This window comes from Catharus ustulatus, chromosome 17 (genome assembly GCF_009819885.2).
Source record: "Catharus ustulatus isolate bCatUst1 chromosome 17, bCatUst1.pri.v2, whole genome shotgun sequence".
Classification (NCBI taxonomy): Eukaryota; Metazoa; Chordata; class Aves; order Passeriformes; family Turdidae; genus Catharus; species Catharus ustulatus.
In genome coordinates, this window is record NC_046237.1 from 14,648,531 (window position 1) to 14,661,360 (window position 12,830).

The 12,830-nt window shown below is 59.4% G+C and overlaps 1 protein-coding gene across 2 annotated transcripts; it reads left to right on the plus strand.

The window, feature by feature from the left end:
* The first annotated feature begins 3,525 nt into the window (after window positions 1–3,525).
* TGIF2 (TGFB induced factor homeobox 2) lies at window positions 3,526–8,495 on the plus strand. Of its 2 annotated transcripts, XM_033074968.1 has the most exons (3): window positions 3,526–3,559; window positions 4,346–4,581; window positions 7,877–8,495. In XM_033074968.1, the coding sequence occupies exons 1-3, from the start codon at window positions 3,526–3,528 to the stop codon at window positions 8,402–8,404; spliced, it is 798 nt and encodes a 265-aa protein (XP_032930859.1). In that variant the 3' UTR covers window positions 8,405–8,495. The 2 variants fall into 2 exon arrangements, with proteins under 2 accessions (XP_032930859.1, XP_032930860.1); XM_033074969.1 differs by lacking the exon at window positions 3,526–3,559 and having other exon boundaries at window positions 3,939–4,581.
* The last annotated feature ends 4,335 nt before the right edge of the window (window positions 8,496–12,830 follow it).

Sequence of the window (12,830 nt, forward strand, 5' to 3'; positions counted from 1 at the left end):
GGGTGGATGGGCTGAGAGTAGCCCTGGGAGAAGGACTTGGGGGTGCTGGTGGTGACAAAATGGATGTGACATGGCCATGAGCCCTGGGAGCCCAGAAAGTCAATTGTACAGCAGAGGCAGCAGGTGGACCTGACTGACTAATTTCAAAGGTATTAAATAGCAGCAAAATAAAGATATTCATTTCAGAAGTGTCCACTTGGAGCAGAGGGACACCAAGTTAGTCAAACCTTTTGATTGGTTTAGAAGAGCTGCTCCCAGTGCAGAAGTGTCTCCTGAGCTCAGAGGGTCCCTCCTGTGTGTCACTTTGTGCCCGTGGCCCCTGGGGCTGTCCCTGTCCGCTCTGCAGCCTCTCCCCAGGTATTTATCCCCAGGGATGAGATGTCCTGAGCCTGCTCTGCTCCAGGCTGGGCAGTCCCAGCTCTCTCAGCCTCTCCTCATGGCAGAGATGCTCCAGTCCCTCCATCACCTTCCTGGCCCTGTGCTGGACTCTGTGCAGTCTGTCCCTGTCTCCGGTACTGGGCAGCCCAGCTCTGGGCCTGGTCTGTGACACAGCTCCCAGTGCAGCCCAGGACCCCCTGACCGAAGAGTGTTTGCTTTTCTCCAATGCTGTGAGCTCCATCCTGGTGTCCCCACACTCCTCTTGCCACATAGAAATGTAGGTTAGAGGAACATCGGGGAGAAAAAGGGCACAGCAGTGCCTGCTGAGAGAGGGTCTGTCTTGTCCTACAGCCTCCAGGAAGGAAACAGAGCAGAGCTTCCCCATGGGAAAGGACAGGAGGAGATGGAGGGGCTGCAGTGCCCAAAAGAGGGGTTCACGTGCTGGAACCTTGCTCCCAGGACCAGTCCTACTGGGGGAATCCTAGCCTGCAGCAGGTCCAGTGGCCCTGAGCAGGGAGCAGGACCTGCTGCTGAAGCAGTGGTCCCAAGAGCAGGGCAGCAGCAAACGGCCAGAACAGCCAACCACAAATCCAATTTTCCTTGCTAAAAGTACAGATTGAACATCAGAGGATAGCCAAAGGATGAAGAAAGTCCAGTCGATATCCTGAGAGGCTCTCTGGGGATTCCAGCATCCCCCTGGGGTTCCCAGAATCCCTCTGGGTTTTCAGCATTCCCCCTCAGGCTCTTGTTGGCCGATTGTTGTTCAAATTGCTGAAGTTTAATAGTATTATCATGTCAATGAGCCCAGGCAGGGCTCAGCCTGGACAAACTCCTAGTGGGAAGGGCAGGAAGATGCACCACAGCCCCTTCTCTGGCCCCTCATCCCAGGGGCTCCTTACTCCTCATCAGCTGGGAGCTCTCTGGGATGCCAGGCAGGCTCGTCCAGGGATTTAGGCTCCTTCCATGCTCTGCTCAGGCACCCAGTGGGATTTTTATAAAGTTGCTTCCACACTGCCGGCCCAGGGAGCAAAGGAAAGTGGAGGGATCCGGGGGGGCCTGTGGCCCAGTCCTGGTCAGGTGGTTGAGCCCGGTTGTCTCAGTTTGGTGAAAAACTAAACCAGCATTTCCCAAAAGGTGGGAGCAAAAGTAGACTGCTCAGAGGGACAGTCCTGCTTGGGCGCTGTGGCTGACACAGACCCTGGGCAGCATCCAGGAGGTGTCTGGGGTGCACTGGGGTATCACACACCAGGCTGCAGAGGGAGCAGAGTGGGCAGGATGAACCCACCCTGATCACTGATGGACCTGGTTCACAGAGGGCAGGAGCCAGCCTGGTGTGAGAGGAGGCCAGGGAATGCTCCCTGCCCTGGAGTGACTCTGCAGAGGGTGAGAGATGCTGCCAGGGCTCCCCACATCCCATCTGTGCTTCACCAGCCTCTGCTGTCTTGGCTTTAATGTAGCAATAGCAGGTTGGGGCACAGTTCTGCTCGGGTCATGGAAGATTTAGGAAAAACAAAATAAATTATTTAAGGAGTTCTCTTTTTTCTTTTGCTATTTAATCCCTTATTGCACTACATATGCTGCTTTTCCCAGAGCAAAAATTGACCATAAAAGAAGGGGTTTTGTAGCTTTTTTCAATACAAGCAGCAAAAAGGGGAGGAAGGGGAGCTGCAGCACAGCCTGCAGAGGTGGTGGAGCTGGGAGAGGGCAGCTGCCCTCGAGGCAGGGTGACATCAGACCAGGTCTTTGTGGGGAGAGGTGGAGCAGGACCTGGTGACTTTCGGGGTGCTGTGCCCCAGCAGCACACAGGTTCCTGGGGAAAGCACATGTGTGTGCTCGGCTTGGCAAGGATGAGCATGGATGTGCCCAAGATGGGAGATGGACATCCCAAAATGGCATCCCCAATACAGGGGTCTCTCAGTGGGCAGTGGCTGCAGGACAGGGCTGTTTTGGCTGCCCATGGTGGCACTTTCTCCATCACAGGCGCTAGGATGTGGCACCACTGCTCAGAGCAGCTCTTCTTCCCACCAATGAAGACACTGCTCCAGGGGACCCATGATGGACACATCCCCTTGAGCACCTGGCAGAGGGTGACAGTGCAACCCAGTCCCACACCACAGAAGGGCACAGAGCTGTGGTGGGGAAATCCCATGCTCACCACATCCTTGACCAGCAGCACATAAACAGAGAGATTTGGTCTCCAAAATACTGAAGGTGATCTTGGGCTCTGCAGTGGCCATGGAGAGGAACAGGGAGAGCAGAAGGGCTTCCAGAGACCTTGGCCAGCCCGATGGTCATGGCACAGCAAGGGTTCCACCTGGTTCCTTCTTGGTCACCAACATTGCTTAGAAACACCTTCCTCTGTCACAGGAGCAGTGATGTGATGGGCTTCTGATTTCCCATCTGGTAAGGACCAAACGAAGCACTGGTGGAACTTCAAGGTGCTCTGAGGTCCCCAGGGTTCTCACCCACACCTACCCCTGCAGCTCCTGTCCCAAGGCTGTCCCTATCCTCTGCCCACAGGCACCAGTAATCCTTGCGGCTCAGCTACAGGATTCAGCCGTGGGGAGGAACTTGTGCAGTGTCTCGTGGGGCAGTCCTGTGTGGATGTCCCTGGGTAAGAGTTCCAAAGTGGGTGTCCCTGGGTGGGTTTCCCCGGGTGGGTGTCCCCAGGTGAGCATCTCTGGATAGGTGTCCCTCGGTGGGTATCCCCAGGGTTGGGGGACACCCACGGTGCCCGTGGCTGGGTGTCCCCAGGGATGCCCCTGTCCGGATGCAGCTCCGCGAGGCCGGGCGAGTGCAGGGGCTCCGGGGCTCCCTCTGTCCCTGCCCCACCCGCCGGGGGCCGTGTTCAGCAGCGGGGCCGAGCCCGGGGTGCGCCGGCGCCAGGTACCGGCCAGGACTCCGCGGGGCGGGGGGGGCACTCGGCGGGGCGGGGGGGGCCCGGTGCCCGGTGACAGCCGGGGGCGGGCGGGCCGGGGCCGGGGGCGGGGGGGCCCGGCGAGTTCCTGCCTCCTCGGGAACAAAGGGAACTCTGTCTCGGCATCTGTCACCGCCGCCCACCCAAAACTTTCCGCCGCGCCCGGCTGCCCGCCCGCCGCCGCGGGACGGCCCCGCACCGGCCCCGGCCCCGAGACCCCGGCGCGGCCCATGCGAGTGCCCAGGCGGCGGCGGCGGCCCGGGGGTGAGCGCAAAAATGGATCCCGGGGGGCGTGGGGGGAGCGGGGCGGCCCCAGCCTTTGTGCGGGACGGAGCGGGCCGGGCCGCGCCGGTGCCTCCCGAAGTTTGCGGGAGCCGCGGGCGGGGGTCCCGCTGCAACTCGGAGTTAGAGCGGAGTTTGCCCGGCCGGGGATAACTCGGGGCCGGCGGGGAGTGCGGGGCCGGGGCCGCTCTCCGGCTCCTCTCTCCCCCCGCCGCCCAGGGGGCCGCGGCCGCCGCTGCCCCGCTTTGTGTCGGCGGCCTCGGCCCCTCGCCGCCTGTTGCGGCCGAAGGAGCGACGGGGCCCGGCTCGCACCGCCCCGCTCCGCCGAGCCGAGTCCCCGGGCCGTGACAGCCGCCCCCGCCTCCATCCCCGCCGCACAATGACCCCGCGTGGTTCCTCTCCCACTCTCCAGCTCCGGCCTCTTTCTCTCGCTGAGATTGTTTTTGTTTTTAACTTCCCCTCCTCCCACCCCACCCCATGCTTGATTTATTTTTTTCCCCGCCGCTGCGGTGCCCCCCGAACCCCGAGTGCCCCCGAATCCCGTGCCACGCGCTGAGCTCCTCCGCACCCTGGGGCTCTTGTGCCTCTCTTGTCCCGCCGGTGCCGGTCGTTTGTCCCCCCCCGGGGGTCTCTGGCTGGGAATTTCCCCCCAGACGGGCCCAGAGGGGGTGAGAGCCCCCGTTGGAGGCGGGGGGAGGTCGGTGGGAGGCCCCTTCCCCTCCCCCGACCGGACACCGCCTGAAACTCCCTTTGGTTCCCCCTCTCCAGGCTTCAGCCAGGGGGGTCCCGCGGGCAGCTCCACCATGTCGGACAGTGACCCGGGGGACGAGGACGGGGCCACATCCCCTGACCCCTCGCAGTGCAAGAGGAAGAGAAGGGGCAACCTCCCCAAGGAGTCGGTGAAGATCCTGCGGGACTGGCTGTACGAGCACCGCTTCAACGCCTACCCCTCGGAGCAGGAGAAGCTCAGCCTCTCAGGGCAGACCAGCCTCTCTGTGCTGCAGGTAGGAGCTAGCCCCTGCCTGCCGGGGACATTGCCGCGCAGTGTGGGACAGGAGAACTCCACTGAGGATCCCAGAGGACTGGGCAGGCTGGGATCATTCGCCACTGAAGGGCAGTGAGGAGGCGAGGGATGTTGGGGAAGGAGAGGCACCTGTGTGAAGAGAGGGTCTTTTCAGGGGAGACGTCTGAGACCTGGGGACCAGCTCTGCTGGAGCAGAGTATTTTGGCCAGAAGGAAGGTGGAGGGACTGGAGTGGCAACAGGCTGTATACCCTGTTGTTAGTAAAAGCTGCGCAGGTTGGGGTGGTTTTGGGGGATGCTACTTTATCCTGTTCCCCTGGACATCCCCAACAGAAGCCAGGATGATCACCCCCTGCACACAGAGCTGGGCAGAGGACAGCAGGGCCAGGAGTTAGAACTTGATCATCTTTGTGAATCCCTTCCAGCTCAGGATATTCTGTGATTTTAACCAGGAGTGAGAGGCTGGGCTGCACTTTGAACCCCCTGGGCTATTAAGTGCTGGCTGGCCTCCCTGGTCCCAGTTACACCAGCTGCATTAAGGGGAACCCTGTGGAGGAGTCTCCCTGTTCTGCTCCTAGCTGTGGGCTGATGTTCCCCATGAGGTACCACAGTGGGTGCCCAGGCAGGAGCCTTCCTTCTCTGGTGTGGTCCCTGCCTGTGTTTAGCGTGTCTGGGAGGGCCTGCCTGCAGCTGCTGTCCCTGTGCTCCATGTACAGGCCTGGTGGCCTGGGCCCTCTCCCAGCCTGACAGTGTGGGCTTCACTCTGTTCTCTGGATCTGGGGTGCAGGGCAGCAGGCAAAGGCCAGTGGGTTTGCTCCTCTCCTGCACCTTCCTCTGTACCTCTGACTCCTCTCCCTGTGGCTCAGCACAGTCCTGGCTAGCTGTCCTAGCTAGCCCAGACATGGAGTGTGGGCAGGGGCTGTCTGCTTCCCCTCTCCCTGGCTGCAAGGCAAACCTACTCTTTCATTTTAATGTGTTTCTGTAAGTGTTGGCTGTGCCACAGAATCGTGTCCGGCAGCTGCTCCGGGGACATGCTGGAGCTCCTGGATAGGCCTAAGGCTAAGTGTCCAGGGAGCAATGACCGGCCTGGGGCTGTGGGAATTGGGCTTGTCCTGGCCCAGGTTGGCATGACAGTGCCTGGCACTGTCGGGGGTTGCCAGGGCTCTGGTGGGACTGGCAGGTGCCTGACTGTCAGTGCCCTGAGCACTGTGACCCAGGAGGGGGTTGGCACACAGGTGGACTCATGTTGAGGAGTGGCCCTGCTGTGTGCTAGCTGTTGTTTGTCCCAGGTGACCCCCACAGCCAGTGTGTGCCCCCTGTACCTGCTGGGCAGGGTGTCCCAGCCTGATGGCATTTCCCAGTAGGGTTTCTGCCAGTCTGAGAGGATGCAGTGGGAATGTGTGGGTATGCTCCCTCTGCCCTGTTGAGGTGGAGGAGTGAGACACCCCATGGTGTGGGCTGTGGGGTTCACTCTGTGGTCTGACCCTTCCAAAAAGCCTCTGGAATGCAGGGCTCTGCCATAGCCACTGAGCAACCCCCTCCAGCTGTTTCTTTGTGCCTGCTTCCCTGCCTGCTCCAGTGGCCTGGGGAGCTGGAGCTGGGCACTGGTAGCCAGGGATCAGGGAGAGCAGGAAGCCCTGTGCTTCCCTTAAAGAAATTCCAGCGCTAGGAAAGCGGCACCTGCTCCTGCTGAGGCTTCCTGAACAGCAACATCTTCACAAGCCTGTGCCCTGCTTTGGGATGGATGGGCTTTTCCTCCCTGTGGAGGAGCTGCTGCTCTCGCAGCGCTGGGGGGACAGACGCTGCCCAAAGGGACAGAAGGGGTGTGCTGGTGGGAGGGAAAGGGGTGGCCATGATTAAAAACCAGTGAAGTGCTTCAGAGCCAGAGCATGTCCCAGTTCTGTGACAGTGCCTGCTGTCACAGTGGCTGTGTGTGCCCGTCTCCGTGCTGCGTTCTCCAATGGGAATTGAATGCTGGAAGGACCATGGTGGTGGGGACAGGCAGGATTTTCAGGGAGCACTGAGGAGTTGGGCTTTGTGTTGGGAGTCCATCTCTTTGCTTGGGGATCGTAGTGGTGAATGACCAGGATCATGTCAAGGAGATCCAGCTAAGGCTTGCAAGGGAGAAAAGGGAATAAGGCTGGTATATTTGAGGGTTTTAATGCCAAATACTGTCTTAAAGAAAAAAACAACAACTGAGCTCTTGCTGTGATGGAAGTTGTGGCAAGTTCTCTCTCCTTGGGGGAAATATTTTCCATAGCTCTTGATTTAGAAAAGATCAGACTTTTTTTTTCCCCCCTTGATTTATTCTCTTCTAATTGTTTTCTAGGAAGAAGGATGTAGCATTTTATATAAAGATGCTGAAACAATCCATGGTTGAGGCTCAATAATGGCAAAGAGCTGCCAGACACGCAGCCTCTGTGCCGTGCAGATGTTTGGGAGAGAGTCTTTAGTGTGAGCTGTGACCCTGCTCATGGGCAGAGGCACAGGAGGGTGTCTCTGCTGCTCCGTTCCCGGCACTCTTAGGAGTTGAGGGGCTGCAGCTCCGTCACCTGGTGGTTTCTAGGGTTTCCATCCATGCTGCTCTCCTGCCATCCATGTACTGTGGCAGCCTTGGTGCTCCCATTCTGGTTGGCAGTGTGTTAGCACCCAGCAGCGGTGTGGGAACAGGGATGAGCTCCAGGATGGGTCACCTGGAGAAGGAAAAATTGTCCCCAGCTGGGACCTGCAGGATGGGCTCTGAGCTGGCTGTGTGCCATTCCATGGCCTCTGGCCGGGGCATGTCAGGAATGCTGTACCTGCTTGCAGCTGGGACCTCGAGGCTGCAGTGGGGGCACGGCACTGAGCCCTCTTCTTCCTTGGGGGGCAGCTCTGCTCAGAGCCACCCCGGGCAGTACTGCTGTGGCTCCGGGGTGGCTCTGCCCCCGCGCAGCGCAGGCTCTGCCCGTTCCTGTGCTGCCGGGGAGAGCAGGAGCCGTGGGGCACAGTCGTGCAGGGGGGGCTGGCAGGGCCGGGGACAGCCGGGGCAGGGCGCAGGGAGGAAGGGGCTGCCCCAGGCAGGCGGTGCCGGGCAGGAAGCAGCCGATATTGGGGTTTCCGTGGGTGCCAGCGCTAGTTGTGCCTCTCTGGAGCCCCACGGGAAGGAGGTGCGGGGCTGAGGGGGGACCTGCGGTAGTCCGGGTGTGTGGGAGGTGCTGGCCTGGTTTGGGGGACCTGCTGCTGGCTTGATCCGGGGCTGCAGCCCCCCGGCTGACTCCGCCGTGCCCCTCTCTCGCAGATCTGCAACTGGTTCATCAACGCCCGGCGGCGGCTGCTCCCGGACATGCTGCGCAAGGACGGCAAGGACCCGAACCAGTTCACCATCTCCCGCCGCGGGGGCAAAGCCGGCGACGTGGCCGTGCCGCGGGGCGCTGCCGCCGGCTCCGGGCTGCTCGTGGTGCCGCCCGCGGGCGCCTCCAAGGTGCTGTCCATGTCGGTGTGCCCGCAGGTACTGTGCCACCCGGCGCGGGCGCTGGCCGTGGTGAGCGCTCACAGCCCCGAGTGGGAGAAGCCGCCCGGGCCCGAGGCCGTGCCCAGGCCCGGCAGCACCCTGACCCTGCTGGCGCGGGCCGAGGCGGGCAGCCCCACACCCGGACTCTTCAACACGCCGCCCCCCACGCCCCCCGAGCTCTTCGGGGACGACTTCAGCAGCTTCCAGCTGCTGGTGGAGGTGGCCCTGCAGAAGGCGGCCGAGTTGGAGCGGCAGCGGCAAGGGGGGCAGCTCTCCCCGGCTGCCCACACCGACCCCCCCGGAGCCTCCAAATAACGTCGGGCCGGGCCCCGCAGGGTGCCCTTCTCGCGGGGGGCCCGACCCTCCTGGCTTCCGCCACATCCCCACAGCCCACCCCAGGAGCGGCTCCGGCCTCCCGGGGGCTCTGGTCTCTCTCGGCAGCCATGGCGGCAGAGGAAGGCCTGTCCCACCCCGCCATCCTCCCGCTGGGAGATGCCTTGACTGCCGAGGACGGTGCAGGGGCCCGCAGTGCCCAGCCCTCAGTGCTGGCACTGCCCTGTCCTGCCCGGAGCAGGCGCTGGAGCTCCCCTGGAAAACCTGCTGATTTCTTCCTCTCTTGCAGACGAGGGTCCAGCCAGCTCTGTTTCTTCGGGGAGACAAAGAGAACCTATTTTTTTAATGCCAGTGTCTATTTTAAGGACTGTGGGTGAAGAGCTTTGTCTCCCAAATTGCTGATCTTTTCCTCCCTCCCACCCTTCCCCCCTGGCCCCCCTTTTGTTTTTGAGGGGCCTTTCTGTTTCCCGGTGCTGGCCAGGGGCCCTGCCTTGCCCAGGCAAGGACAAAGGACAGATGAACTGAAAACATGGAGTCTGTGGCATTTTATCATGGAAAAAAATAGGACCTTCCTCTTCCTTTTTAGGTTGTTCTGGATGCTGCGAGTAGAAATCTATGGTGCTGTTTAGCAAGATTGTTTTGAAACATTTTCCCTTTAATTATGATTTATTATATGATGATTACCTTTTTGTTTTTTAAATCTATAAGCATTTCCACACCTTCCCCTTGCGTTCCCCTTGCGTTCAATGCTGATTGTGCACGCTTGTGCCGAGAGCAGTGAGCACGTGGCGAAGCCTAGGCAGAGCTAAGACTGTGAATTTTGTACTCAACTTAATTTCCTTTTTTATTTTATTTTTTTTTTCATAAAACCTTTGCAAAGAGACATGGTGCGGGCACGGCCGTGTGCGTCCTGCAAGTGCAGCGCGGGGTTCCTGGGGAGCAGCGCTGGGCAGGCGGAGGATGGAGATGTCCCTCGCTGTCCCCTCCCCTCCCAGGGTGGTTGTGCAGTGCTGGGGACCTCTAGTGACAAACTGGCGTGTGCTGGGAGCGGCCGGGCCTGGCAGGGTTTGGGGCTCTGGGACAGTTTTTGGGCTCTGTGGCAGCTCCTGGCTGGGTGTCACTTGCTGTCCCTGGGTGCTGTGCCGTGGTCAAGTGCCCTGTGGGATGTGAGTTAATGACTGTGCCCTGTCTAGAGGGCCACTAATCCCGCCGGTAATTAGCCAGATGAGTTGATGACTAGACAGGGTAAAGCCGCAGGACGGGGAGCTCTGCAGGGCTGGGGGAGAGCACTGGAGGGGATGGGGCTGGAAGGGAAAAGCACTGATTTGGGGGACTGGTGTGTTCCCACCCCCCATTTTTTCAGCGAGAAGGTGCCAGGGGACAGGGTGCTTGGGAAGGCTTCCCAATTAGCATCACCTTGGCAGGTGCCCTGTGCAGTGCTAGGGTAGCACTGGGGCAGGTGGGTGCCCATTGTGTGCATCTCGTCCAGCCTTCGTTTACCCTTTGTCTCCTTTCCAGGGAAAGTCCTCATTTTTGACTCCATCTTTCCCCTTGTCACCTCCCCTGGGGGAGGGAGAGGCTCTTTGGCCTCCTGCTCATCTTGCCCCTGTCAAACCGAAGTGGTTTTCTTCCCCCAGAGCCCCTGCCTGTGCCGGGGGCTGGTGCTACTGCCCTTGGGATGGACCAGAGAGTTGGGAGGGCAGGAGTTATTGGAATTAAATTTATGGAGAAATATCAAACTACTGTAAATATCTTGTTTGTTTTTCTATTGTCAAATAAAAGTTTTTTTTAGTTTTGCTTGTTATTTTTAAATACGAGCTGTCAGAGTGAACTGTGTCATTTGTGGGTGCCTTATTTGGTTCTCCAGCACCAGGAAAAACCCCTGGGCCATCCTTGAATAGTATCCAGGTGTCCCCACGCTCCATCAGCTGCTGGGGCTTTGTGCTTGGGGTGAGAGATGGGGGATGGGGCCAGGGCAAGGTCTGCCAGCCCAGCTCAGTGGTCTGCACTGTGACATAGGGTCACAGCTGGGGACACCACAGCTCTGGGTCACCAGGCAGCACCTTGGGGCTCCTGAGCTACACACAGGGACTTGTGCCTCCAGCAGGACCTGGGGACCCCAGGCAGGTCCGGCAGAGCCTCGGTGACCTGCTCCCACCACAAGAGCCCAGCAGCTACCGGGGCTCCAGTCACAGTGCTAAGGGACAGCATGGGCACACAGGCGTCACCCGGGGGTGGCACCACTCTGGCATCCCCACACCCCCCTCTATTGCCTCTCAGGGCAGCAGCTGGAGCTGGTGGTTCCGGGAGGGGTCCTCCATGGCACCCCCAGCCCTATCTCAGCCCTGGAACCTTCCAGGCCCTAGGCTCTGACCTGGGCACACAGAACAGCCTCATTAATGTAAAACTCTTGCATTTCCCAGAGTGGTTCAAGACCATTTAAGCACAGCCCCCTGCCATGGGCAGGGACACCTTACACTAGCCCAGGTTGCTCCAAGCCCAGTCCAACCTGGTCCTTGACTCTTCCAGGGGTGGGGCAGCCAGAGCTGCTCTGGACATCCTCTGCCAGAGCCTCCCCACCCTCACAGGGAGGAATTTCTTCCCAATATCCCATCTATCCGTATCTCTGTAAATGTGAAGCTGTTCCCATCCCTTGTCCCCAGTCCCTCTCCAGCTCTCCTGGAGCCCCTTTAGGCACGGGAAGGGACTCTGAGATCTCCCCGGAGCATTCCCTCTGCAGACTGAACACTCCCACCTCTCCCAGCCTTCCGTACTTCTCACTCCACTGCCAAACCTGCCCCAAAACTCCCCACGAGTGGGTGAGGGACCCCTTCCTAGCAGCTGCAACCCCCATGACTGGGGCGGGGCGCGCCCGGGCTGTGCCCAAAGCAGCGCAAGGAGCTGGGACCGCTGCGCATCCCGCGGCTCCGAGCTCCGCGCTTGGGGCCGGAGGTAGTGCCGGGACTGTGTCCTGAGATGGCCCCGGGAACAGGCGCTGTCCCTCTGTGCGGGGACCGGGCCATGGCCGGGCACAGCGAGCCGAGCCGGGGATTCCCGTGGATTCCCGGGAACGGGCACTGCGCGGCCAGGGCCGGGCCCGGGAAGCCGAGCAAAGAGCCGGGAGCGGCTCCTGGCACCGGGAGAGCGCAGGGCTGCAGCGCCCGGCCGAGACGGGGACAGGGACCAGGACTGGGAACCCGAACACGGACATGGACCCTGGATAGGGACACGGGACACAGACACGGACCAGGACCGGGAACCCGGACATGGACACAACACACAGGACACATAAGCGGGCATGGCACCCTCTCGCCCAGCCTGCCGGAGCTGGGCGAGGAGCACGAGGAGGCCACGCCCACCACCCCATAAGCCCCGCCCTCTCACGGCCATTCGCCGCAGCGGCACGTACTGGGCTGTGATTGGTTAATACGGCTCGGAAGTACTTTGACACACGGCCTCACTCCCCTGTAGCCAATGGGGGTGGCCATTTTGTTTCACCCGCCATCTTATGGCAGGGCGCAGCCATTTTGTTAAACGTCACGCCGCCCTGTGATTGGCAGGCAGCCATCTCGTGACACCACCATCGCCACGTGACCTCAGACCGCCTCGTGACTGGCTGCCCGGTCCTTTGGGATCAGAATAAACAGGTGGATACAAGGAGTGGGTATGAAATGATTTATAAAAGGGGTGTTAAATATCTAGGACAAATCTTCTCAGATTTATAAAAGGCGTTTTTAAGTACAGATAATGCATGTGTTACACATATTTATATGTGTATATAGATACAGAAGTATGTAACTCTACCTCTGTATTTGTATATGTGTTTTAATATATGTAGGTGAATTTAAAATATTGTATTAATTCTAAGATACAAAACCATATTAAATTAATGAATTTTTTACAGTTTTATAAATTCACTTACATGTTAAAATATATGCACACATATATACAAATCCATATTATGTCAGAACATAAATGTTACGAGCAAGCCCAGCCCAGGGTAGCATGGATCATTTCACCACTCCATGAGCAGTGGCTGGGAAGAGTAAATGATAAAAATAAATTAATTAACCGCCACATTTCTTTGGTGTTCCCCCTTTCTCTGCCAGAGATCCCTAAAGCCGCATCTTTACAATTGGCCCCAAAACCCAACAGTTCAACCCAACCATGTCTCTGCCCCCATGGAATCTTCAGGTTTGGGAAAGGACCTCTAAGAGGAGTCTCAGCTGCAGCCAAATCCCAATATGCCCACAGAGCCCCAGGTGCCACCTCCAGGGCCGGGGACTCTCCTGCCCTGGGCAGCCCTGCCCACGTTTTCCATGAAGGACTTTCCCCAAATAGCCAATGTAAACCTCCCGTGGAGCAACCTGAGGCTGCTTCCCCTTGTCCCCTGGGAGCAGAACCTGAC